Here is a 23,743-nt window from a genome sequence, read left to right on the forward strand (position 1 = left end):
GGCGAAATCCACCTTCCCTGGGGCTCCTGCCTGCACTCCTCTCTTGCACCAACTCCAGTGTCTCCCGTGCGAGACACTGTGGACAGAGACATGTCCTAAGCATTCAATGGCAGTTGCTGAAAAGACCAAATGTCCTCAATGGAGGTATTTGGGGTGTTCCTACCTTCAGGGTTTCCCAGGCCGGCCCCTCCCGTTTTTTTTTTTTTTTTTTTTTTTTTTTTTAATTTATTTTTGGCTGTGCGCGGGCTTTCTCTAGTTGCGACAAGTAGGGGCTACTCTTTGCTGCAGCGTGCGGGCTTCTCATTGCGGTGGCTTCTCTTGTTGCAGAGCACAGACTCTAGGTGCATGGGCTTCAGTAGTTGTGGCACGTGGGTTCAGTAGTTATGGCATGTGAGCCCTAGAGCATGCAGGCTTCAGTAGTTGTGGCGCGCGGGCTCTAGAGCACAGGATCAGCAGTTGTGGAGCATGGGCTTAGTTGCTCCACGGCAGGTGGGATCTTCCCAGACCAGGGCTCGAACCCGTGTCCCCTGCATTGGCAGGAGGATTCTTAACCACTGCGCTACCAGGGAAGTCTCCCCCCACCACCCCCCCGCCTTTTTAAATCCTGGTTTTACAAGAGGGAGGATGCTTCTCTCCTTTTCCTCCAGGTTCCCTACCATTTTCAGTCCCCAGAGTACTTCTTTCACAAGCTTGGAAGAGCCCAACAACCTCACCGGATTGTGTGCATTCTGGTTCCCTGGGGCTCATGCTCCCTCTCCAGGGAGGTACAAGGGCCCTTCCTTGGTACTCAGCCCCCAAGGAGCAGGTTGAGGTAACCTCTTGCCCACCCTAAGTGATGGCCCTGTGACTCTCCCTACAGCGGCACCCACCAAACTGTATCACGGCAGACAAGTGCATCTGCCCTGCCTGGGCGGGAGGCCCCTGGGTCAGGGCCATGTCCCATCCACCACTACAGCCCAGAGCCAAGTTTGGGGCCCCGCTTAGCAAGGGTTGGAGGAGTGAAGGCTCTGACACTATAGATGGGGAACTGGGCTCCACCACCTCAGGCTGGGATGCCACAGTAGAGGAAGAGAAAAAAACATAGCAAGGAGGTACCAAGGGGACCATGCTCCCCATATAGGTTTTCATCTCACACCTCATTCACTATGATTAAAATTATAAGAAAAAAGGCATCTATAACATCCTGGCCCCGGCTCAGACAACGTGGGGTAAGGCAGTGCCCAAACAGGGTAAGGCCCGTGGAAAGGACACTGCTCTCAGATCACCACTTTGGGCTCTGGGCAAAGAAACTTAGCTTCTCCAAACCACCCTCTGTAGAACTAGCTCTGCTCTCTCAGGGTTAGAGATGATGTGTGTAAAATGCTTTAAAACCAATGCTAGTGCAATATAAATTTATCAGTAACTGATAAACAAGCTGGCAGGGGCCCTAAGCAGTCCCCAACTGTCTCATCTCAGTGTGTGTGTGTTTGTTGGCAGGGAGGGAGGGGTGTGAGGCTTTGCCAAGGTCAGAGGTCTCCACAGCCTGTGCAAGAAGAACCTAACACATAAGCCTAACACCTTGGCTGTCCCCGTTAGCATGACCCACCCACCCCAAGGATTTCCACAGGCTTCCATGATCCTCAACACCAGGATGAAAGGAGCCTGCTTGGAAGGAAGACCCAGCCACGTATCACCAGGCTGGAAGGAACACCTACAAGTGCAAGGTCAGGGAATATTTGTGGTACCCATCAGAGCTCAGGGAAAAGAGTTTTAAATTCCATGGACACTACTGGGAGGAGAGGAAGCAAAGAGCTGGGCACAAACACATGCCCCTTCACCTGAGCAGGAAGACTGACACCAACTTTCTCTAGCAGGGCAGCAGGCCCCTTGGCTCAACCAGTCACAAACCCAGCTCTGTTTGGTGTGCTGGGGATTCTGCTTATCCAAAACCATGGGTCCCCAGATGGCCTGGGCCACCACAAGCCATCACAAAGGAGCAGTTGTCAGCACACATTTCCTGACACAGGAACAGGCGCTCTTGTTTTGCTCAGGCTGATTTGTTTATTAGCACTCAAGAATACCTCCCTTGGATCATCCTGGGGAGAGAGGCGAGGAGGAGGCGGTGAGGAAAATGCCAGACGGTGGAGGTTGCCAAGGGCTCAGGGACGAAAGAGAAAAGAACCACTGTGGTCACCCAAGTTCCTTCTATAAAGTTCACACTTCCCTGTTTCTGGTCCAGCCTATGTAAACCCAGCACATCCCCAACGCTCACACATTCCTCCATTAACAGATAGATATTCATACTTAATCCTCACAAGCTCAGGAAGAACAACCCATTTTACAAAGGAGAAAGCTGAGGCTCTGAGAGATGTGGTGCCTGGCCCACAGTCCCCAGTGTGGCAGGGACAGCGCTGCCTTTCCAATGCTGACCTCTCCAACTTCAAGGCAGGAGCCCGCTCCACCACACTGGGCTGCCCGGAGGAATCACATCACCCAGGGGATGAAAACAGCTGGCTTCCCGAGCCTCGGGGTGGCAGGAAAAGGCTAGACTGATGCCTCCATCTCAGGCACAAGAAGAAAGCTTTGAATTAGTTTCTAATACAGATTTCAGAAACAAGCTGACCCAGACACAGAAAACCCCACAGGAGATGGCAGTTCCCATGGTCCCTGCCCAAGCTCCTTGGCCCTCACCCTTGAGAAGTGGCAACTAGCTGGGGAGGTCTCCAGATCGCTCTCTCAGACAGACAGAAAAAGATACAGAAAAATATGCATATGGTTATATCAAGTTACACAAGTCATCCCAAACTAGAGTTCTAGTGGAAAAAGCCCCAGACTCGGAGCCAGAAACACCGGGAACCAATCCTGTCTCTCGTAGTCACCGGCTGTGTGACCCTTGAGCAGCCACTTAACCACCTTGAGCCTTAATTCCTCATCTAGGGAGGGTCATGTCTATGGCAGAGCTATCTCCGGGGGTGACCATGGGGATGACGATGATGAGACAGGGTGGGCTGAGGTGCCTGAGACACAGCAGGTATTAGGAGCTGACCATGGCATCTGGATGTTGAGACTGACCGCTCTCCTCCAAAAGGTGGGCAGTGCGGCCCACACAGAAAAGCCACCTTTTAGCCGCTCAGACCTCGCACAAAACCCAGATGCTTCCACAGCCTCAGGATGACGATACCTCCTGACATCAGGAGCCAGTTCATTCCTCCACAGCCCCTCCCCACCCCGAACACACACTAGTGTGAAAAAGGGACTAAGTGACAGGTTCGTTATTTCTGTAATTTAGCATTTAAAGTTCTCATCATGATAAAGTGCAATATTTAGCTGGAGGTTTTTTTTGTCGAGAAGACTCAAAACAACAAAGAAATCTGAAAATCAAAAGGGAAAAACCACCACAGATAAAACAGGGAAATGGCTTTTTTGGCTGAACTCTACAACTGTCAGACCTCTAGAAGTTTTGTTTTAAAGAAAAGTCTTTTTCTTTCAAGGACAACCCCTTCATTTCCCTATAAAATTTAAGTGAAATTGCACCTGCCCCTTAAATGTGTCAGGGGCTAGACATTCACAGAATGATTTCCTAAAGCTTTGTCTCACGTGCCCTTAATAAAGTAATAAAGCTGTGCGGTAGGAAGAGCAGGAATCCCCTCCATTTTACAGATTTGGAGACAAGGGTGGAGACAAGCAAGGGCCTGGGCAGGGCCCTCCAGCAAGTGTGGCGAAGCCAAGTGTCCCGAGCCCAAACCAAACACCCTTTCCCACCCTTGCCCTCCTGTTCAGGTAGGGAGGGAGAGTCACTGTGGTCACTCGGTGCCCAGAGCAGGGCACGTTCAGAAGTCCTGTTGCTGATGGCACCCGTGGAGGGAGGGGGAGGGTGGGGGCGCAGGGGGTGAGGAGGGGAGCCCAGGCGGGGGCAGTGTACCTGCAGTGGTGGGCTCGGTCAGGCTTGATGCTGCAGCATTTGGGACACTTGTACACCACCTGCCCAGGCTTCAGCTGTAAACTCTCGATGAATTCTTTAGTGGCATTTCCTTTGGGCACTGCCCCCTGTAAGAAAGAGAGGTGTCAGGGTCAGGCTAGGGGTTCCCTCAGTTCTGACATTCCACAGAGGCGACGGTCATTTGAAAGCAGCAATTCCACACACGGGGACAGGATATTTTCATCCCAACGACATGTGGGTTCTGTGCAGAGTTATGCCAATACCGATAATAAGTTATTAACAAAGAATTTCCCCAAGGAAAAGTGAATGATTTTCTACACTGGACAGTTACATTGTTCCTGATGATCTTCTATTTTCATTTTACTAACATGGTTTTCATTGAATGCATTCTTTCCTATGTAAATATTACAGTGAGGAATTGACTCATCAACTACTATTTTGATTTACATTAGATTTCCCAGAGACGGTTTCGGCCTTTGTGAATTTTCATTGGTGAGCATCACATCTAATAGTCCAGTTTTCCCAGGTCATAATTCACAGCTCTGAATGTTATTGGGTTCTGTTTAAACTGGAATCAAGTTTTATTTTATTTTATTTTTTACCAGTACTATTGTTATGGATTGGTAATCTGTGTTTAGTTCTTATGAATCCACAAGCAACTGTGAGCCACTGCCCTAAGATATTCAAGTGCTCTCCACAACAAGATGCTGAAAACCAGACGTGACTCAGGATAATGATCACCTCTGTGGTGGTGAGGAGGCTGGGAGTGGAATGAAGTAGGGGTGGAGTGGGGTGGGGCATATGAAGAGGCTAACCTGTCTTTGTAACGTTTTTTTTTAATTTACAAAGCTGGGAGGTGAACACATGAGTGGTCATCATATTATCCTTTACACCCTTTCAACTGTCTCAAGTATTTCATTAAAATTTTTTCTGAAAGTTCAAAAGAGAAGTGGAAAAAAAATATATAGCCTGCAAAATACAGTCAGATGCCAGAAGAACCTATCATAGACCTTTTAAAAGCAAACAAACTTTGGTAGGCAAGGACTACCTGGTACATACAATGCCATTTAGGCTATAGTTCTTGACATCAAATAGCCATAAAAGTACACAGCTATTGACATGGGAAACATCTATGATAGACTGTTAAAGGGAAAAGTAGATTCCCAAACAGTATGTAGACTACAAGCCCATTTTGGTAAAGATTACACACACACACACGCACACAAAAACACACATGTACATGCCAAAGTATTAATGGTTATCTCACGTACTAAAATCACAGGTAATTTTTAATTTATTAACTATATTTCTTAAATGTTCTAATATGAACATGTGGCTTTTGCAAAAAGGAAAAAATGCATTTAAAAAAACAAGCAAAAAAATATACTCAGGAAGGAGCTACGCAAAGTAGGAGTATGACCAACTTTCCTGAAGTTTGTAACCAAAGTGCTATGACTTGTCTCACCTTGAGACATCTGAGGGTCCCCCCTTAAGGCACCAGTGAAGGGTCAGGGTCTGGAAGTCTTCACAAAGGTAAGGCAGGGCCCAGACCACCTAGACGAGTGGATTTTTAAAAGGGGCTTGGGAAGGGCGCTGGCCCAGGCAGAGGGGAAGGTTGCAGAAAAGCCCAGAGGGTCATACTTTAAATTCTCTTTAATGTAAAAAAGTAATTGAGTTTGGGCAACCGTGTGACCTTTTGTGGATCCTGAAGCCAACAGACCGCATCTGGAAGTCACTATTGTCATGTGTACAAGAGAAATGCACTAAGGAACATCGTTTCCCCAAGGTGATAAAGCAATAGGGCTGTTTTCCTAAATGAAGGTCGTTTTGGGTTTTTTTCAGGTCCAGTTTTTAAGGTCCCCACCACCACAATTTGCTGTAAATCTCAGGAGACCCCCCCATAAAGGACTACAAGAGCTTTACAGAACCAACGGCAATCGGAGCTCTCATTTGGTCCTCTCATTACTGCCTGTTATTCCAGACCACAGTCAGAGACATCATTCAACAGCGCAGCCTTCCTAAAAGTTCCTCCTCCATATGACTCCATTTGCACAAATCTCCTGGAAGGCTCATTCCCATCCAGGCAAGACCCCACCTGCCCAGCGAGCCCACCTCGCAGAGCTAGAGACCACCTGGGCCAGCCCCTGAGACTGTGTCCTCCTCCCTCCCTCCCTCCCTTTCTCTCTGTCTCTTTCTTTCTTTAAAAGAATAGGCTCTTCTGGGCTCATCTCCACAGATTTCAGAACTTACTAGTTCATGGTAAGGAATTTTGTTCTGTATAACTCTTGATAGACGGCTGGGAGTTGGAAGGCCTGCTGAGACATTTTTGCCACTGCTGTCACGCGTGCACTAAGAAACACCCCCTACCTCCACCCCTACCCCTGTTCTTATATCTCACAGGGATGGCTTGAAGCTTCCACATTACTGCACCCCGGGAGAACAAAACATACTGATTTCTTCCTCATTTCCAAAGTAATACTTGTTCATGATTTTTAAAAATGTATAGAGAAGAGAAAATTAAAAGGGAAGAATGCACCCTCTGATTCGATCATCCAAAGATTAGTACTATTAACATTTTGGAGTATAGTTTTCCAGTCTTTTCTCCTTGTAGGCTAAAAACACTTAAAACAATCTATACATCCATAAAAATGCTCATATGCTTCTAAAACATATATTTGGTCCCGCAGTGGAATCCATTTGGAACTGGGGGCAGGAGGCGTGACATAGCTCCATCAACCATTCCCCTCAGTGGCTAGCCCAAATTCCCAGTACCTTCCTCGACCTCTGCCCACTTCCTTTTCTATGTCAGAGGAAACTGAGGCTGCCGGGGTAACCCCCTCCATACTCCTCCTCTCCCTCCTCCCATCCCTGGACCCACGGGGACCCACTGTCTGGAGGATGAGGGGCCCTCAGGGGCTCATACTTCTACCTCAGAGCTTTCCCTTCATGCTCTTAGCAGACTCCATGCTCTCCTCCCTTCACAGCTAAGCTTCTCCAAGTTGTGTACACTTGCTGTCTCTGCTCACCTCTCACTGACTCTTTAGTTCACGGTTCTCTGGCGCCTGTTGCCTCCATACCACAGAACTGCTCCCACTAGGTCAACGAGCAACTCCCTGTGGCCAAACCCAAAGGTCAGTTCCCAGCCCTCATCTTGCTTGGGTCTCCTCACGCCCACCAGTCCCTCCTCCTGTCACTCTCTGTGACTGCTCCATGCCCTCTTGGTCTCCACCTGCCTCTAGGGCTATGCCTCTCTCACTCTCCTGCCCATCCTGGACATGGGTGATTCTTGGGGCTCCACCACTAGCCCTCTTCCCTGTTCATCCTGCATTCCCCAGACAATCTTCCTCTACCACCAGCTCCAGCTCAGACCTCTTTTGGGGATGAAGATGTTTCTACCTGGTTGTTCAAAAGGCATTAAAACAAAATAAAACAAACCCCCAAAATTCAACTTGGTAGAACTGAACCCATTACTTTCCCCGCAAACTGTACTTCCTGTTCTCCCTCCCTGGCCCATGAGACATCATCTACCCGGTCACCTGGGATAGAAACCCAGTAGTCATCTCCAGCTCTTCTAACCCTCTGCCCCACACTCCCACCCACTCCACCAACTTAATATGGCCCCAAATGATGCCCTGAATCCAATGTTCTCCCCTCCATGCCACTCTCACAGCCTTAGTTGAGCCCCATCATCGTGTGCCCCAGACACTAGAGTCCCCCAGGTCTTCCTGCCTCCAGTCTCTCCCTGTATCCTGCAGCCTCACCTCTATCCTTTCTCCCCACTATTTTCCAGAGTAAACTTTCTAAAATGTGAATCTGATCATGTCATTCCCCTTGCCTAAAAGCCTTCCCCGGCTCCCTAGAGCCTTCACATGGTACAAAGTCCAAGCTCCTGGGCAGGGCTCAGGCAAGGCCACCAAGATCCAGCCCTGAACCACCCTTCCAGTGTCACCTCCCTCCCCTGACAGTCCCACCCTGTGGACTGCCTGGAGTTTCCCAGAGGCTCTGTGCTCTCCAAGTCTTCCTCTTGTGCCCTTAGGGACCCATATTAGCACCTCCCCTCCAGCCTGTCAGGAACATCCCTGCCTCCTGCACCTACAACAAACCCACTCAGGGACCACATCCTCTGCCTTCTTTCTAATGGCCCCAGGCTACACCCAAGACAGAACCCATCACTCAGCCTTTGTGGTACCATAGCTTGTATTTGTCTTATAACACCTATCATTTAAGTATACACTGATCTCTCCTACATGACTGTAAATTCCTGGAGGACAGAGACAATGTCTTTAATTTGTAGCCCAATGAATTGCCCAGGGCCTGGCATGGAGCAATTCTTCAATAAATCCAAGCTGAATAACAGTGATGATACAACAGACATTTATTGATTGCTTATATGCCAGGCACAGTTCCAAGGGCTTTACTATACTTTGTCAATTAATTCTGACAATAAACCTATGAGGCAGAGACTATGATATTCCTCGTATTATAGATGAGGTAACTAAAGCAGAGAAGTTAAGCAACTTCCCAAGATCACATGACTAACAGGTGGCAGTGGCAGGATTCAGACCCAAGTCTAGAATCTATGCCTCTATCAGAAGACAACTTACATATTTTATTATTTTTAAATTTTTTAATCTTTTTGGGTGGGTTGGGTCTTCGTTGCTGCATGCGGGCTTTCTCTAGTTGTGGCGAGTGGGGACAACTCTTCGTTGTGGTGTGCTGGCTTCTCATTGCAGTGGCTTCTCTTGTGGAGCACGGGCTCTAGGCACACTCTAGAGCCCTACTGAAGCAGGCTTCAGTAGTAGGAGCGCAGGTTTCAGTAGTTGTGTCACGTGGGCTCAGTAGTTGTGGCTTGCGGGCTCTAGAGTGCAGGCTCAATAGTTGTGGCACATGGGCTTAGTTGCTCCGCGGCATGTGGGATCTTCCTGGACCAGGGATCGATCCCGTGTCCCCTGCATTGACAGGCGGATTCTTAACCACTGCGCCACCAGGGAAGCCCCCAGCTTACGTTTCTATTTCTATTAAGTGATTGAAGAGGGTTTTCTTTTTAATTGCCTTGATGCCATAATATTCTCCCATGAAGAACTGTATAACTACACAAACATTAAGGTTGAAATAGGCCCAAGATAACAAGGTCTGTTTCAGTTAGTATCCAGGATAATATGATGTTGTAAAAAGGACACACTTGGAAAGGGGTGGAGACAGGTTCCAAAGAAGCACCAATGATTCCATTTATTTCAAGCAACAAGTATGAAAACTTGCTTAAACTGTTTCAGGGGCCATGGGATCATGGCATGCGCACACCTGCTGGTCTAGGCAGAAACTCTCCCTCTAATAGCTCTGCCAGGAACAGGTGACCAGCCCCAGGCCTGTGTCAAAAGGCCACCTGTCTCCTCCACAGAAAGGTAGGAGGTAGGTAACCCCCAAATTGGTCACCCTCTTCTCTCTGGAGCTAGAAAGATTTTCCGGTCAGTGTTTATGGATTACTCAGTGGCAGGTATGAGAAACTGCCTGGCACGAGGCAGAGTGCAGCACCCTCCTCAAATGAACCCTGAGTCAAGTCCCTGACCTGATCCAGGGAATGTGTCAACACCTTTGGGCAAAGTGTGCGAGGCCCTTCTCTGGCTGCACGCAGCACCCACGCACATTACACGGCACACTGCAGGACGACCCGGTGCTATTCGTCTTATGCTCCCACGGACCTGGCCTCATTCTGCCACCATACTGGCCCGAGTAAATCCTCACTGATTCTGTACACAGTTGTGCTCAATAAAGTCACCGAGAGAGACTCCAGAAGGGATTACCAACTGCATGTTGAAGTGAGTCCTGTTATTCTGGTTTGGGCGGCTGAAACTCCAATCACTGGCCTGCATTGGTCTCAGATAGTCATGTGAGGTCTGTTTATAGCAGGGTGCTCACAGGGTGTGATTCAAAGGCAGGGAGGGGCACTGGCAGGCAGAAAGATGAATTTTCTTTCCCTTAATGTGGTTAAATTGAATTCATTTATATTCCTCTTGTTCTCAAATCTCAGATTTGAGATAATTTACAATGAGGTTAATAAACGATTAGGTCCAAAGAAAGCAGGGGCAAAAAAAAAAAAAAAAGCTGATCATAGGGTTGACACAACTGCTGTGATTGTGTAGTGCTTGGCTTTGGGCTTCCGGCAGCTAGGACAAAAAGAAACAAGCTCTCAGCTTTAAGCACCTTCTGGGAGACAGGCATTGTCCCAGATCTAAATTTTAAACGGAATCCTTCAGGATTCCTGAGGGGGTTCCCAGGATGAGGAGTTAAAATGTATTTATAATCGGAAAAGGTCAGGTGGTGAATTGGGATGGGGCGGGGAGACAGAGCAGGTACCAAGGTCAGAAAGAGTCCCTGAGCCCAGGTTGCCTTCAAGAGGCTGCCTCCTCCAGGCAAGCGGAGCCACTCTTGACCTCGCACCATCTCAAGTGTTTCAGGAACACAGAAAGCTCCTTTGAAGACATTACACAACCTCAGAGCAGGCAAGGAGAGGGCAGCCTGAAATCAAACACCAGTCTGACTCGCGCGCCTGCCCAAACCATGCCACCGCCAGGCCAGCACACCTGCCAAGTGAGGTACGGCCCCTCTGTCCACCCGCCCCCTTCCCTCTTCTTACAGGCCTGTCTAACCCTTTCACCCCATTTCTCAAATGGGAGTTCCACCTCCAAGTCATTTCTTTCTTCCCTTTTCTGCTCAAGCTCTTTGTGGACCCACTTACTACTATGTTGGAGTAAATGACTGCTAAATGGTCCAGAAAGCTGTAGCGGTTGCAACTGTTCCGATGTTACATTTGGAATAAGAATTTCAAAGCTGAAAGGGCTACCAGTAACTGTTTGGAGGAGACTGCAGGAGTTTTTTGTTTGTTTTCTGTTTTTGTTTTTGTTTTACTAGTAATATTAACAAACCAAAATGATATACAATGCATACATTGTTATATATTGTTTATAACCTCCGGACATAAACTTTTCTGAAAAATTATACACAACATGAATTCTTGAGGTACAAAACATTACAGTCCTATTAGGGAACTCCTTAGAATCCTGCAGTGATGCCTTTTTAAAAACAGACTCTGCCTGCAGTGTTAATAAGGAACCCCTAATTGACTTGCTTTCAGTGTGAGATCTGGGCTCCCAACTCCGTCCCTTGGAAGCCCGGGGTGTCCCAGCGTTCCTTCCTCTGCAGCCCCACCTCTCTCTGTTTTGCGTACTGGGTTTTGCATGAGATGTCACATGTTGGGAGTGGGGAGAGGCAGGTGGCAGCATGAAGAGCCTGAGATGGGGCAGGTCCGCAGGGCCTGCTTTGAGTTGCTCCCCTTACTAATGGTAGATATTTGGCTGATGCTTTATTTTTTTGCCCTGTTTTCTTTCAGGCCAACAGCAAAACACACCTATGAGAAGCTGAATGGTGTTTGGGATATAGTCTGTGGCTCTCATTTGGGATTGGAAGCCGAGCAACACACAGTGAGAATCATTCTCTCCTGCATCCGACTGCAAGGGGCCAGACTGAGGAAGACCCTGGAGAGGGCACAATGTGGAGGTCAAAGAACACACGTGTGTGAGGGCAGCAGGAAGGCCAGGGCAGAAGCCTCTTCTCCCTCCCACCCGACATCCAGTGCCCTGATTCACATGCCTTCTAGAAACCAGTAAACTCCACACTCTACTCTCTGATCCCAACTCCCCACCAGCCCCAGACCTGGCTGTCTACTGCCTACCTAGCACTCCTGCTTACACGTAACAGAGACACAGTTTGGCCACAATAGAAGTCTTGATTTCTCCTCCAAAATCTGTTCTCCCCAGACTCTCTCATTCAATAAAGGGGACCAGCAAATCTCCCAGCTACTCCAGCCAAGACTCTGGAAGGCACACTCTCTGATCCCTCTCCCCTTTTGTCACTCTTCCGAATGGCGGTTCTCAGACCTGGATGAATATGAGGGATACCTGGGAGCTTTAAAGCACCCCAATCCCAGGGCCCCATCCCAGACCAATTAGAGTAGAATCTCTGGGGATGGGGCCCAAGGCATCAATACTTTTCGAAAGCTACTCAAGGGATTCTAATATGCAGCCAGGCCTGAGCATTAGGGGCTTAAAATACATTCCAAATCCAAAAGTTTCTCTCCCCCAGCCTCATCACTCCCACCTTGGTCTGAGCTGCCACCACGTCTTGCGTGGCCCACTTCGATAACTCTCATCTTCCTGCTTCTACTTGCCCCACCTCAGAACCCTATCGCAAGCACAAGGCAGTGTCTTTTTAAAAATCAGGTCACATCATGCCTCTCTGATGGTTTCTCACTGTACAATAAAGACCAAGGTTCTCACGAGTCCCACAGGTCCTGCCCGGCCTGGCTTCTGCAACCCTCCCCACCTCTTCCAGCCCCTCTCACCTCCACTCACCATGCTCCGGTCACCCTGGTCTGAGTCCTGTTTCTCAAACACACCAAGCACGCTCCTATCTCTGGGCCTTTGTACCTCTCCTCTGCCTGCAAGGCGCTGCCCTCTGACCTTCACCTGCCTGACCTACCCCTTCATGTTATTTAGGCCTCAGCTCAAGTGGCATCGCCTCAGGGGTCCTTCTCAGATCACCTTCATTTAAATAGTCCTCCTGGGGGCTTCCCTGGTGGTGCAGTGGTTGAGAATCTGCCTGCCAATGCAGGGGACACGGGTTCGAGCCCTGGTCTGGGAGGATCCCATATGCCGCGGAGCAACTGGGCCCGTGAGCCACAGCTACTGAGCCTGCGCGTCTGGAGCCTGTGCTCCGCAATAGGAGAGGCCGCCATAGTGAGAGGCCCGCGCACTGCGATGAAGAGTGGCCCCCGCTTGCCGCAACTGGAGAAAGCCCTCGCACAGAAACGAAGATCCAACACAGCAAAAATAAATAAATAAATAAATAAATATTTAAATAGTCCTCCTGGGACTTCCCTGGTGGCGCAGTGGTTAAGAATCTGCCTGCCAATGCAGGGGACACAGGTTCGAGCCCTGGCTCAGGAAGATTCCACATGCCGCAGAGCAACTAAGCCCGTGCGCCACAACTACTGAAGCCCGCGCGCCTAGAGCCCATGCTCGGCAACAAGAGAAGATACCACAATGAGAAGCCGGCGCACCGCAACGAAGAGTAGCCCCCGCTCGCCGCAACTAGAGAAAGCCTGCGCGCAGCAACGAAGACCCAACGCAGCCAAAAATAAATAAATTAATTAATTAAAACCAAACCAAACCACTATGAGCTTTCAGGAGTTCCCTGGTGGCCTAGTGATTAGGATTCTGGAAAAATAAAATAAAATAAAATTAAATTAAAATTAAATAAAAATAAAATAAAATAACAAGTAAGTAAGTAAATAAATAAATAAATAAATACTCCTCCTTCGCCCCAGAAAAGTCACTACCACAGCCCCTGGATCACACGGTTTTGCTGTCTTTAAAGCCCTTTTCGACTTCTGAAATTACCTTGTTCCATCACGTCTTTACTGCCTGACGCCCTACGCTAGGATGTGGGCAGCAGTAGGGCAGGGATTGTGGTCTGTCTTGCTCATAACTGTATCCATTGCTCAAAAGGACCCTCTCACATAGTAGGTACTCAATAAACATGGCATTCATTTTGTCCCACTCCTCAGTGCCCCCAGGGCTCCTCCTCACTGCTGCCACGGTGATCCTTGTAAAATGACAATCTGATCTCATCACTCTTTTAAAATCCTCAGGGGCTCTCGCTGGCCCCATTTTCCAACTCCTACCCCACTTCTTTGGCACTCTGGCCACATCACCAAACCAAACCCATTCTCCTAAGTTCCTACCACTCGAAACAACCACACTCCTGCATTCCTGTATCTCTGTGTATGCTGCTCCCTCTGCCTGGAATGCTGTCAGTGTCTTCCTGCCCTATCACCCTCCACCTTCCCTGCCCATGTACACTGTTCTGACAGGAACTGGCCTGGGCATCACCTCCTCCAGGCAGCCACCCCTGCCTAGACTGGTTAATTTTTGTTCTTCCACAGCAACTTGTGCTTCCTTCTGCCACAGCCTTCATCACACGGGGCTAATCTCACCTGTCGTCTCCTCTAGACAGAGGGCACCTTGAGAGAAGGAAGAGTGCCTGGGGCTCAGCAGACACTAAATTATAAGCTGAGACAAATAATGTCTTTTACTCTTGCATCCCCAATAGCAAGGGCATCATAAAAATTTCTGAATGAACCCTTAATTGGTTTCCATTATGATCAAATTGATGCTGCTGAGGAAAACTGTTTATACCCTGTGTTTCAGGGCACTTATAACCATGTACTTCATTTCCTTCAGGTGACAGCTGTTCAACAATCCTACAAGCAGTGCTAACACTGGGCCAACAGGCCCCTGCCTGCCAGTGTGTGCGATCTCTCCAGGCACGTGCATGAGAAGAGGCTCCATATGGGCCGGTCACTGACTCGTGACTGAGCCGGGAAAGCGGCTTTCCCTAGGGACGGATTAACAATCCACCACCTGAACCAGCAGGAAATGGAGCCCTCCGAGAAGGGAACTAGCTCAGGACCCAGCATTTTTACTGTGCTTTCCCCGGGACTCACAGAAACGAAATCTGTGCGGCCAGTGCATTGCCACTTGCAGTGCTTTCCCTTTCTTAATTTAAACACACTCGTCCCACGTACTGAAACAATTAAGCAATAGGAGGTGTTTATCAAATAACGCTCTCTCTCACTTTTCCCATACAAGATAATGAGCAGGAACAGAGAATTTAATACTCAACAGCCACTTGCACAGCTTGGTATGTTTAGCTAAGTCATCGGGCAGAAAACCATGGCTTTACCCACAGATACTCACCAAGAGGCACTTGCTAGGGCCTGAAACAGGCTTATCCAGCTTTTCAGGGAAAGATGAGCCTCGCCCAAACAAGGTAAAGGCCACTGTCGTGCAGGTTCCTGGAACTGGATAGGGCTTTAATTTCAGCTTGACCTCGCTCCAGTCCTATCTTCACTGGGAGGCCCCATCCTGATCCAACCCCCAGCATGCTTTCCACTAGGATCATCTGGCCCCAGCCTCGTGGTTTTCTCACTGTGCCTTTCTAACTAGAGGCTAAGCCTCCTCTAGATCAAACTCCTCCCATGGTAGGCTCAATTAATGCAGACACCTACGTACAGAAAGCATCATTCAACCAAGACAGGCTGTGGTACAGATGGGGTCCCCTCGGTGGGGCCTGAGTCCACTTTCCCACCCCAGCCCTGGCCCTCCTATTCTCCACATTCCCAAGGTCAGGGGGCACATGCAGGCTGCGGCCATGCCAGGGCCAGAGGAGGAGAGTGTGGGCTGGTCAAAACAAGCCCAGACATACTCACGGGGTCCGTCAACATGGCCCGGCAGTGGGAAGCCAGGGCCAAGAAGGCCAGCAGGTTGAACATAATTCCATTGATGATGCTGTACACGTAGTCTCGGGATGGAATCAGCATGACAAAGAGGACCACAAACTCCGCATAGAGGACCAGAAACCAGGTGACAACGGCACAGGCGATGCCACAGCCATCGCGGATAAACCACATGGTTCCCACAGGACTGGGGTGGGGAGGTGGGACGCACTTCTCCGGCTGGAGGTATTCTGGCTTCCGCTCAATGTCTCGGAAGTGGTGGGCGGGGATAAGCATCATAAGCTATTCTGTCCATACTGGCATCTGGAAGAGAGAAAAAAGAACCCAGAAATTTGGTGTGGTCTTGTCATCAAGGAGACTTGACAAAGTTACCTTTCCAAAGCGAGCCATGAGTATCCATGTGTGAACTTCTTGCAGAAAAGCTGCCTAAACCTTCTGTTCATTTCCAATGTGAGTTCTTGTCCCTACTTCTGAAAGCTAAGCTAGCCTTGGTGAAACAGGGCCACCTTGCCCAAAGCCTTCACACGACAGATAAAGGAAGGGGAGGCTTCAAAGGGCAAATGCCTCACCTGAGGTCAGCCGGAGCAGCAGCAGCACACACAGCACACCGGCTGGGAGGCGGACTAACAGATGTGTTCAAAGTTTGACCGAAAAGACACAGGGGTGGGAGGGGGAGCACCAGGCCCTCTGGGAAAACTCTCTTCATCAGTAACACTGCTGCCTCTACACTGTGGACAAACCCAGAGACTCATGTTGAGGCTGGTTGGGATTGAGTAGGAGGAAAGTAGTGGTAACCTAGGACTAGGGTTAAGCTGCAACCATGAAGACCTTCTAACTTACTGCACTGCATTAGCCAATAATAAAGGCAAAACACTCACTAGGATGGGGAATGTTCTTGAAACAAGCTAGGGTTCTTAGCCCTATGGCCAAAATGGTTTATTTTCCAGGAATGAGAGACTCTCTGAGCTCTGCTCTACTCGTGGTGATAGGGCAAAGCGTAGGAATGTTGGACAATGAGCCCAGAGATGTTTCCGCACCACCTGCTTGTGGGGCTTTGTGAGTTCTGGTCTTCTGACCTAGGAAAACACCCACATTCCAGCCCCAGCCCCCTCCTCACAGTTGGTGTGAGGGTCGAGGGAGTTGGAGGTGCCTTTTACTCGTGCTGTCAACCCCAAGACCCTGCGCACATCACAGGCGGTGCGCACGTCTTCTCTCTAGGAAAAGACGTCAGTTACTTCAGAAGCAAGTGCTGAGCAACGCGTCCTTTCTTCCTCACAGCTGCAGCTGAGTCTCTGGAGAGAGCAATGAAATCACTAAGACTCGATAACTGAAGTCTCTCTGTCCACAGCACACGCTGCAAGACACGGCAAGTCCAGATTCCCCTGCTCCAGTTCTTTATCTTAAACTCTGGGGCCTGTCGTTTCACCAACCAGGTCTCTCAGAAACCGTGATGGCTCCAGTTCTCTGCCAGACGTAGGGGCCATGGGAAAACCACCCGGAGCACAGTCTATGATGCAGGCAAGCAACATCTCAGTCTTTTGAGAACTCAAGTCACTTCACAGCAGAGGGAATCACTCAAAAGCAGCACTGGCTCTGTGTGTTTTTCTGAAGACTGCAGCTCTGAAGGGAAAGGGCAAGCTTTCAACGGCTGTACTAGGTTATCCTTACCCTTTGCCCAATTTTCCTCCTTCCTCCACTGCCCTCACCCCCAACGAAGAAAGAGGATCTGAAGTGACTACAGTAGAGTCATGAAAAGTAAGGATGTGTCCAGAAAGCTGAGAGGGCAGATCAGTAACTACTACTCAAATGACAGACATTCTGGAATCAAAACTTGCACTGACTAATAATGAAAGAATAAGGCCAAGGCCTCCCCTCCCACGGTGGCAGAGAATTAATGGCTGAAAGGCAGTTAAATGTGTACTGCGTGCTTGTCCAAAGGAACACTGACTCAACAAATACTCAGAGTGACTATCACATTCAACCAGAATTTTCCAATAGAGCAACCTTGTGCTCTTCACAAGACAGTGGCAATTAGTGTTGCCAGGGACAACCTAGAGGCATTAAAAGATGCAGGGATACCTTCTGAAGCACCAAAGAGAAGGACAGCAGGAGATTGAAAACTGGGGACATCTGGGACCTGACCTATGGCAAGCAAATTCTAAAATTCTAAACTCTGTACAACCGAAACCAAACAAACGAAAAGCTGAAATCCCATTATGATTCAAAAGCTGATGGAAGCTCAACATTTTGACAACCTCCAAACGCAAGCATTCTCTTGGTTTTTCCTGCTGCCATGCTGATTTGTATGCATATCAGCTACGTCCCCACGATTGCTATTTAAGTTCTAAACCAATAGTTTTATTGGACCACAGCCATACTATTCGATTACACATATTATATTCTCTATGTCTGTTTTGCAGGGTTGAATAGTTGTGATGGAAAGATCCATTAGCCTAAAGTACTTCCTCTGGCTCTTTACAGAAGTTTGCTGGTTCTAGGTAGTTGTCACCCACCAAATAAACACAGGCACACCTCGTTTTATTTCTCTTCACTTTATTATGCTTCGCAGATACTACTTTTTTACAAATTGAAGGTCTGCGGCAACCTTGTGTTGAGCAAGTCTATTGGTGCCATTTTTCCAACAGCATTTGTCTCTGTCACATTTTGGTAATCCTCGCAATATTTCAACCGTTTTCATTGTTATTATATTGTTATATGATCTGCGATCAGCAACCTTTGATGTTACTATTTGATTAAGCTTAGTGAGGAAGGCATTTCAAAAGCTGAGACAGTCCAAAAAGCTAGGCTTCTTGCACCAAATAGTTAGCCAAGTTGTGAATGCAAAGGAAAAGTTCTTGAAGGAAATTAAAAGTGCTACTCCAGTGAACACACGAATGATAAGAAAGCGAAACAGCTTTATTGCTGATGTGGAGAAAGTTTTCGCGGTCTGGACAGAAGATCAAACCAGCCATAATATTCCCTTAAGCCAAAGCCTAACTCAGAGCATGGCCCTAACTCTCTTCAATTCTATGAAGTCTTTGAGAAGTGAGGAAGTTGCAGAAGAAAAGTCTGAGCTTATTAGCAGAGTTTGGTTCATGAAGTTTAAGGAAAGAAGCGATCTCCATAACATAAAAGTGCAAGGTGAAGCAGCAAGTGCTGACATGGAAGCTACGCCAGCAAGTTATCCAGAAGATCTAGCTAAGATAATTCATAAAAGGTGGCTACACTATAGAACAAATTCCCAATGTAGACGAAACAGCCTTCTATTGGAAGAAGATGCCATCTAGGACTTTCGTAGCTTGAGAGAAGTCACTACCTGGCTTCAAAGCTTCAGAGGACACGTGGACTCTCTAATGCAGCTGGTGACTTGAAGTTGAAGCCAGTGCTCATTTACCATTCTGAAAATCCTAAGGTCCTTAAGAATCATGCTCAATCTACTCTTGCCTGTGCTCTATAAATGGAAATGAAGTCTAGATGACAGCACATCTGTTTATAACATGGTTTACTATTTTAAGCCCACTGTTGAGACCTACTGCTCAGGAAAAAAAGATTCCTTTCAAGATAGTACTGCTCATTGACAATGCACCTGGTCACCCAAGAGCTCTGATGGAGATGTACAACTAGATTAATGTTTTTTTCATGTCTGCGAACCCAACATTCATTCTACAGCCCACAGATCAAAAAGGCATTCTGACTTTCAAGTCTTATTTAAGAAATACATTTCATAAGACTACAGCTGCCATAAGCAGTGATTTCTCTGATGGATCTGGGCAAAGTCAATTGAAAACCTTCTGGAAAGGATGCACCATTCTAGATGCCATTAAGAATATTTGTGACTGGTGGGAAGAGGTCAAAATATCAACATTAACAGGAGTTTGGAAGAAGGTGATTCTAACCGTCATGTATGACTTTGAGGGGTTCAAGACTCCAGTGCCTCGAGGAAGTCACTGCAGATGTGGTGGAAACAGCAAGAGAAGTAGAATTAGAAGTAGAGCCTGAAAATGTGACTGAACTGCTGCAATCTCCTGATAAAACTTGAATGGATAAGGAGTTGCTTGTTATGAATGAGCAAAGAAAGTGGTTTCTTGAGATAAAATCTACTCCTGGTGAAGATGCTGTGCAGATTGTTGAAATGACAACAAAGGACTTAGAACAGTACATAAACTTAGTTGATAAAGCAGCTGCAGGGTTTGAGAGGATTGAGTCCAATTCTGAAAGACGGTCTACTACGTGTAAAATGCTATCAAATGGCATTGCACACTATGGAGAAACTGTTCTTGAAAGGAAGAGTCAATCAATGCCACAAATTTCACTGCTGTCTTATTTTGCCACCTCAGCCTTCAGCACCACCCTGACTGGTCTGCAGCCATCAAGGCAAGACTCTCCAACAGCAAAAAGATTATGACTTGCTGAAGGCTCAGATGATGGTTAGCATTTTTGAGCATTAAAGTATTTTTAAAATAAGGTATATGGGAATTCCCTGGCAGTCCGGTGTTAGGACTTGGCGCTTTCACTGCCATGGGCTCGGGTTCGATCCCTGGTCAGGGAACTAAGATCCCGAAAGCCATGTGGCACAGCCAAAAAACAAAAGCAAACAAACAAATAAGGTATGCTCATTGTTTTTTAGACATAATGCTATTGCACACCCAGTAGACTACAGTAGAAACGTAACTTTTATATGCATGTGATTTGCTTTATTGCAAAAAAAAAAAATCATGTGACTTGCTTTATTGCAATTTTCACTTTATTGCGGTAGTCAGGAACTGAACCTGCAACATCTCCGAGGTCTGCCTGCTTCCCCTGCAGAACAGCTCAGTGTGACCTAGATGGTCAGTGACGACTCACCTCACCCCAACCTACGTCTGTGGCAGTGTATCCTCCTGTCATCTGCTGCCTGAGGGTCATCTCACCACAACCTGTGTACTCCATTGTTCTTCAATTATCATAAACCGTGTGGTTTTCAGAAATGGATAATCACTGAAAATAAATTTTAGAGCAATGTTCTTGTTTATATACTTCCAGTGATCACATTATGCTCATGGTGTATTTTCAGGGTAGCTGACTGTATTCTATCTGTCCTCTGACAATTGCTCATTCTTGATTGTACATATGGCAATGAGTTGACTAAACTTGAGCTGTGTTTCATAGGTGTGGTTTTCCTGAGGAATAGGCCCTCCCACATAAGCAAATTTCCCAGGTAACTGTGGCTTGTTCCTAAGCAGAAACACATTTTAACAATTTGGATGGTTAAACTGGAAATATTAAAAAGTAAAATAAAAAACAACAAAAAAGGGATATTATAGCTCTTCCTGTCTTAAGTACAATAACCATCCATTTCTTCGGAATGATTTAGAGTCATTACCAGGAACATCAATTAATGGAGTGTGTTAGGTAATGATGTCCTCAGGGGGTACAGAGATCCACTGGGCTCTCGGCCTCACACCAACTGGCCTGTGCAGACTATTATAATTGTAATTCTGGCATCTCCTTTGTGTGGTTCTTTGTCTTCCTCCTCCATTCCTGGCTGTCATTTCTGTGTTTACAGCTACCAATCTTCCCAACATACCCTCTATTTACTAGTGCTAATTGGCTGTGGACTGGAAAAGCAAATAAAACTAAATCTTGTTAGATTTGTTTGTAAAAGAAAGGTATTCATTGTAGGTAACTGGCCTTTAGGGAACACCAGCTATGTTCTCCTACCACACAGTCCTTGAGGGCTGGGAGCCCTGTCTTTTCATTAGTCAGTGCCTGGCATGTAGTAGCCACGCACTATCTGTGTTCATTACATGAATACAGGAGTAAAATGCCATGAGCTTTGTGTCCCCCAACCCACCTCCTGGAGCCCTCGTTTCATTACTTTCAGGGCTGTGGTCGTATTTTAGACGGCAAAGGGTGCCCCCGATAGGACTGTGACTCTGACTCAAGTTCCCACATGTTCCACACTCAGACCACATGAGCCCAAAGGGTGGACAGAGGAGCTGTGTTTCCCCACTGCCCCATGCTGGCGAGTGAGAGCCTGTGATCTGGGAAAGAACCCAGCCAAGGGTGTCTGGCAGAGCCAGACACTAAGGGCTGAACCGAACAGCATGTTCCAATCCACGCTTCAGAGTTTCAAACAGTCCAATCAAAACCAAGGAAGGCACGCTGCTCTAAAAAATGTTCTTAACCCCCAGCTCCCCCACAAGCAACGGAAGTAGCTTTCTTTACATTAGCCAACTGAAAATCTGAGGAATATGGGGGAAAACCCACCTTGAAACAAACTGTACACATTCCCTTCACTCTGTCCCTAGTAACAACAACAGAAAAGGCAAATATTGACCTCTTTTCCTTTTCCAATTAGGGGAATTCCAATCCTTGGGGTTGAGGCTCTTTGCCAAGGACCCACTCCTGACATGAGTCCTTGCGTGAGAGGAGGTGTGCAGAACTGGCTGCTCAGCCTCTGGGGCAGGTCCACAGGGAGGTTGGTCGGTCCCAGAAGCTTCAATACCACTCTTGCCAGCCCACTCATACCACAGTGGGGCAGCCTCCTCCAGTTTCCTTCCCTGCCTTCTTCATCCCATGCCCTTGCCCTGTTTGCTTTCTCAAGCCCCCTCTCTTCAATTCAACTCAAAAAGACATGCGTGAAACAGCCACTAACCACAAGGAACTGTGCAGGGCACTCACACCCAGGGATGACAATAATGTGTGTGTGCTGCCCTGGTCAGGCCCTGCCCTTCCCTCTCCCAGCTCCCAATCTGGTAAAACTACAGGAGAAAGAGATTCGCAGGATCAGAGGTGTTCTGGAGCTCCCTAGAGAAGGTGATCCTGATGATAAGGCAGAGATGGTGTCCAGAATGACAACCTGAGCTCTGTGGGGAGTAAAGTGTTGGAAGTCTAAGAAAACCATCTAGTCTTCCTTCTTAGAGTTTCAGAAGCAAAAACCAAGAAATGACTGAAATTAGCGCTAACTTCCAAAAAACGCCACTGCTTCTGGTCCAGAGAATTGCCTCCAGATCCACCTATAACACACGTGCTTCATTATGCCTGACCACAATCATGCCCTTCCACTAATCCAAATAAGCAGACAAAAATGTATTTAGTGAAGTGCCATCTAGAGTCCTGTGAGCCCCAGGGACTGGGGTTCTGGATCGGCCTCGCAGTACATCACTTATGACTCAGTTCCCATGCTGCCTATCCATGGCTGGGCAACTGAAAGGGTTTGAAAGTGGTGATTCTAAGGCCAAGCTCAGAGGCCCCATTCCACTATGGCCCATAGATGGTTGTTGGCCAGGCTAGCCTCCTGGCCTGGCCTAGTGTTGACAATTAGTGATGGGCAGAATCCAGTTACAGTGACTGTAGTTAATCATTATTTGTTGAGTGAGGGGCAAACCCTTATAAATCCATCACCTGGCCTAAGAAAACTGACCAAAAGTCCATGCTTTATGAACAAGGGTCAAAGGCATGACCATCACATAAAAGTTCAGTACTGGATGTATTAGAACCCCCAAATCCCACTGTTCTCAATCCAGCAATGTCCCAAGAACCCCAGATCCTCTCAGATTGCCAGCTGCTTTCCTGAGAGAAGATACTACACTAAAGTCATGGGTGGCTCAGCTAGATCTAAAACCAAGTCCTTAAAGGCATCTCAAAGGACTTTGTGAAGATTACTTTCCTAAAACAGCACACCCACTCACATTCTCACGTCCACACATGCATTCATGCACAACATACAAGCAGATCTTGGAACTGTATAGATTCAGAACTCCTCACGTTTTAGGGTGATGGACTTCAAGTATTCACAAACCAGCCCTACAGCTTTAGAGATGAATAAATGGCCCATTCCCTGGAAGCTTTGGAAATAAATCTGATCTAGCAAAAAATGAATTTATCTGAGTTACAATTCTCTTAATTTGTGTAAGGATCCAAAAGGATTGTAAATTTCATACCCATTTTTGGATGATTCTCAGAAAAAGAGAATGAACCATGAATCACTATGTTTGAAATGTTTCATAAAAAAAACCAGAATGAGTCACTCAAGTCTTTCCAAAAGGTAAGGGTGTGGTCCAAAGGAAAGGTGCCTTATCTTACCCTCTGCACCACACCTTGCCAGGCAAGGAAGGTGTCCAGACAGGCAGAGCTGCTGGCCTGTGCTAGAAGATCTTTACCAAGGAGTCTACATTGTGTCTCTCTATACAAGAGGGTCTGTCTCCCTCTGCCTGCCTGCTGTCTCTGTCATACTTAACCTTCAACAAAAAACAGGAAAAAAGAAAGGAAGGGAGGGAGGGAAAGAGAGAGAGAGCGAGAAAGGAAGGAAGGAAGGGAGGGAGGGAGGGAAGGAGGGAGGAAGGAAGGAAGATATCACATGCCCAAACCAAATCCTGTATACATTAAAATTCACTGAAGGAACCAGCAAGTGGCCAGTAAGCGAAATTTGCCTTCTTCCTATAAAAGCCACCTTCCTATAAAACCCACTCATGTGCAAACTCAGACTC

General features: G+C 47.5%; 1 protein-coding gene across 4 annotated transcripts in view; it reads right to left on the minus strand.

Annotated features, from left to right (window-relative positions):
• The window catches only part of ZDHHC3 (zinc finger DHHC-type palmitoyltransferase 3), a 66,591-nt gene that overhangs the window by 34,900 nt on the left and 7,948 nt on the right, over positions 1-23,743 (minus strand). For all 4 annotated transcript variants that reach the window (XM_059939411.1, XM_059939410.1, XM_059939413.1 and 1 more), the window contains exons 2-3: positions 15,246-15,575; positions 3,902-4,026 (exon numbers count right to left, since the gene is read on the minus strand). In XM_059939411.1, coding sequence (XP_059795394.1) covers positions 3,902-4,026; positions 15,246-15,551 — 431 coding nt within the window. In that variant the 5' untranslated portion in view covers positions 15,552-15,575. The remainder of the gene's footprint in view (positions 1-3,901; positions 4,027-15,245; positions 15,576-23,743) is intronic.

Source organism: Balaenoptera ricei, chromosome 11 (genome assembly GCF_028023285.1).
Source record: "Balaenoptera ricei isolate mBalRic1 chromosome 11, mBalRic1.hap2, whole genome shotgun sequence".
Taxonomy (NCBI): Eukaryota; Metazoa; Chordata; class Mammalia; order Artiodactyla; family Balaenopteridae; genus Balaenoptera; species Balaenoptera ricei.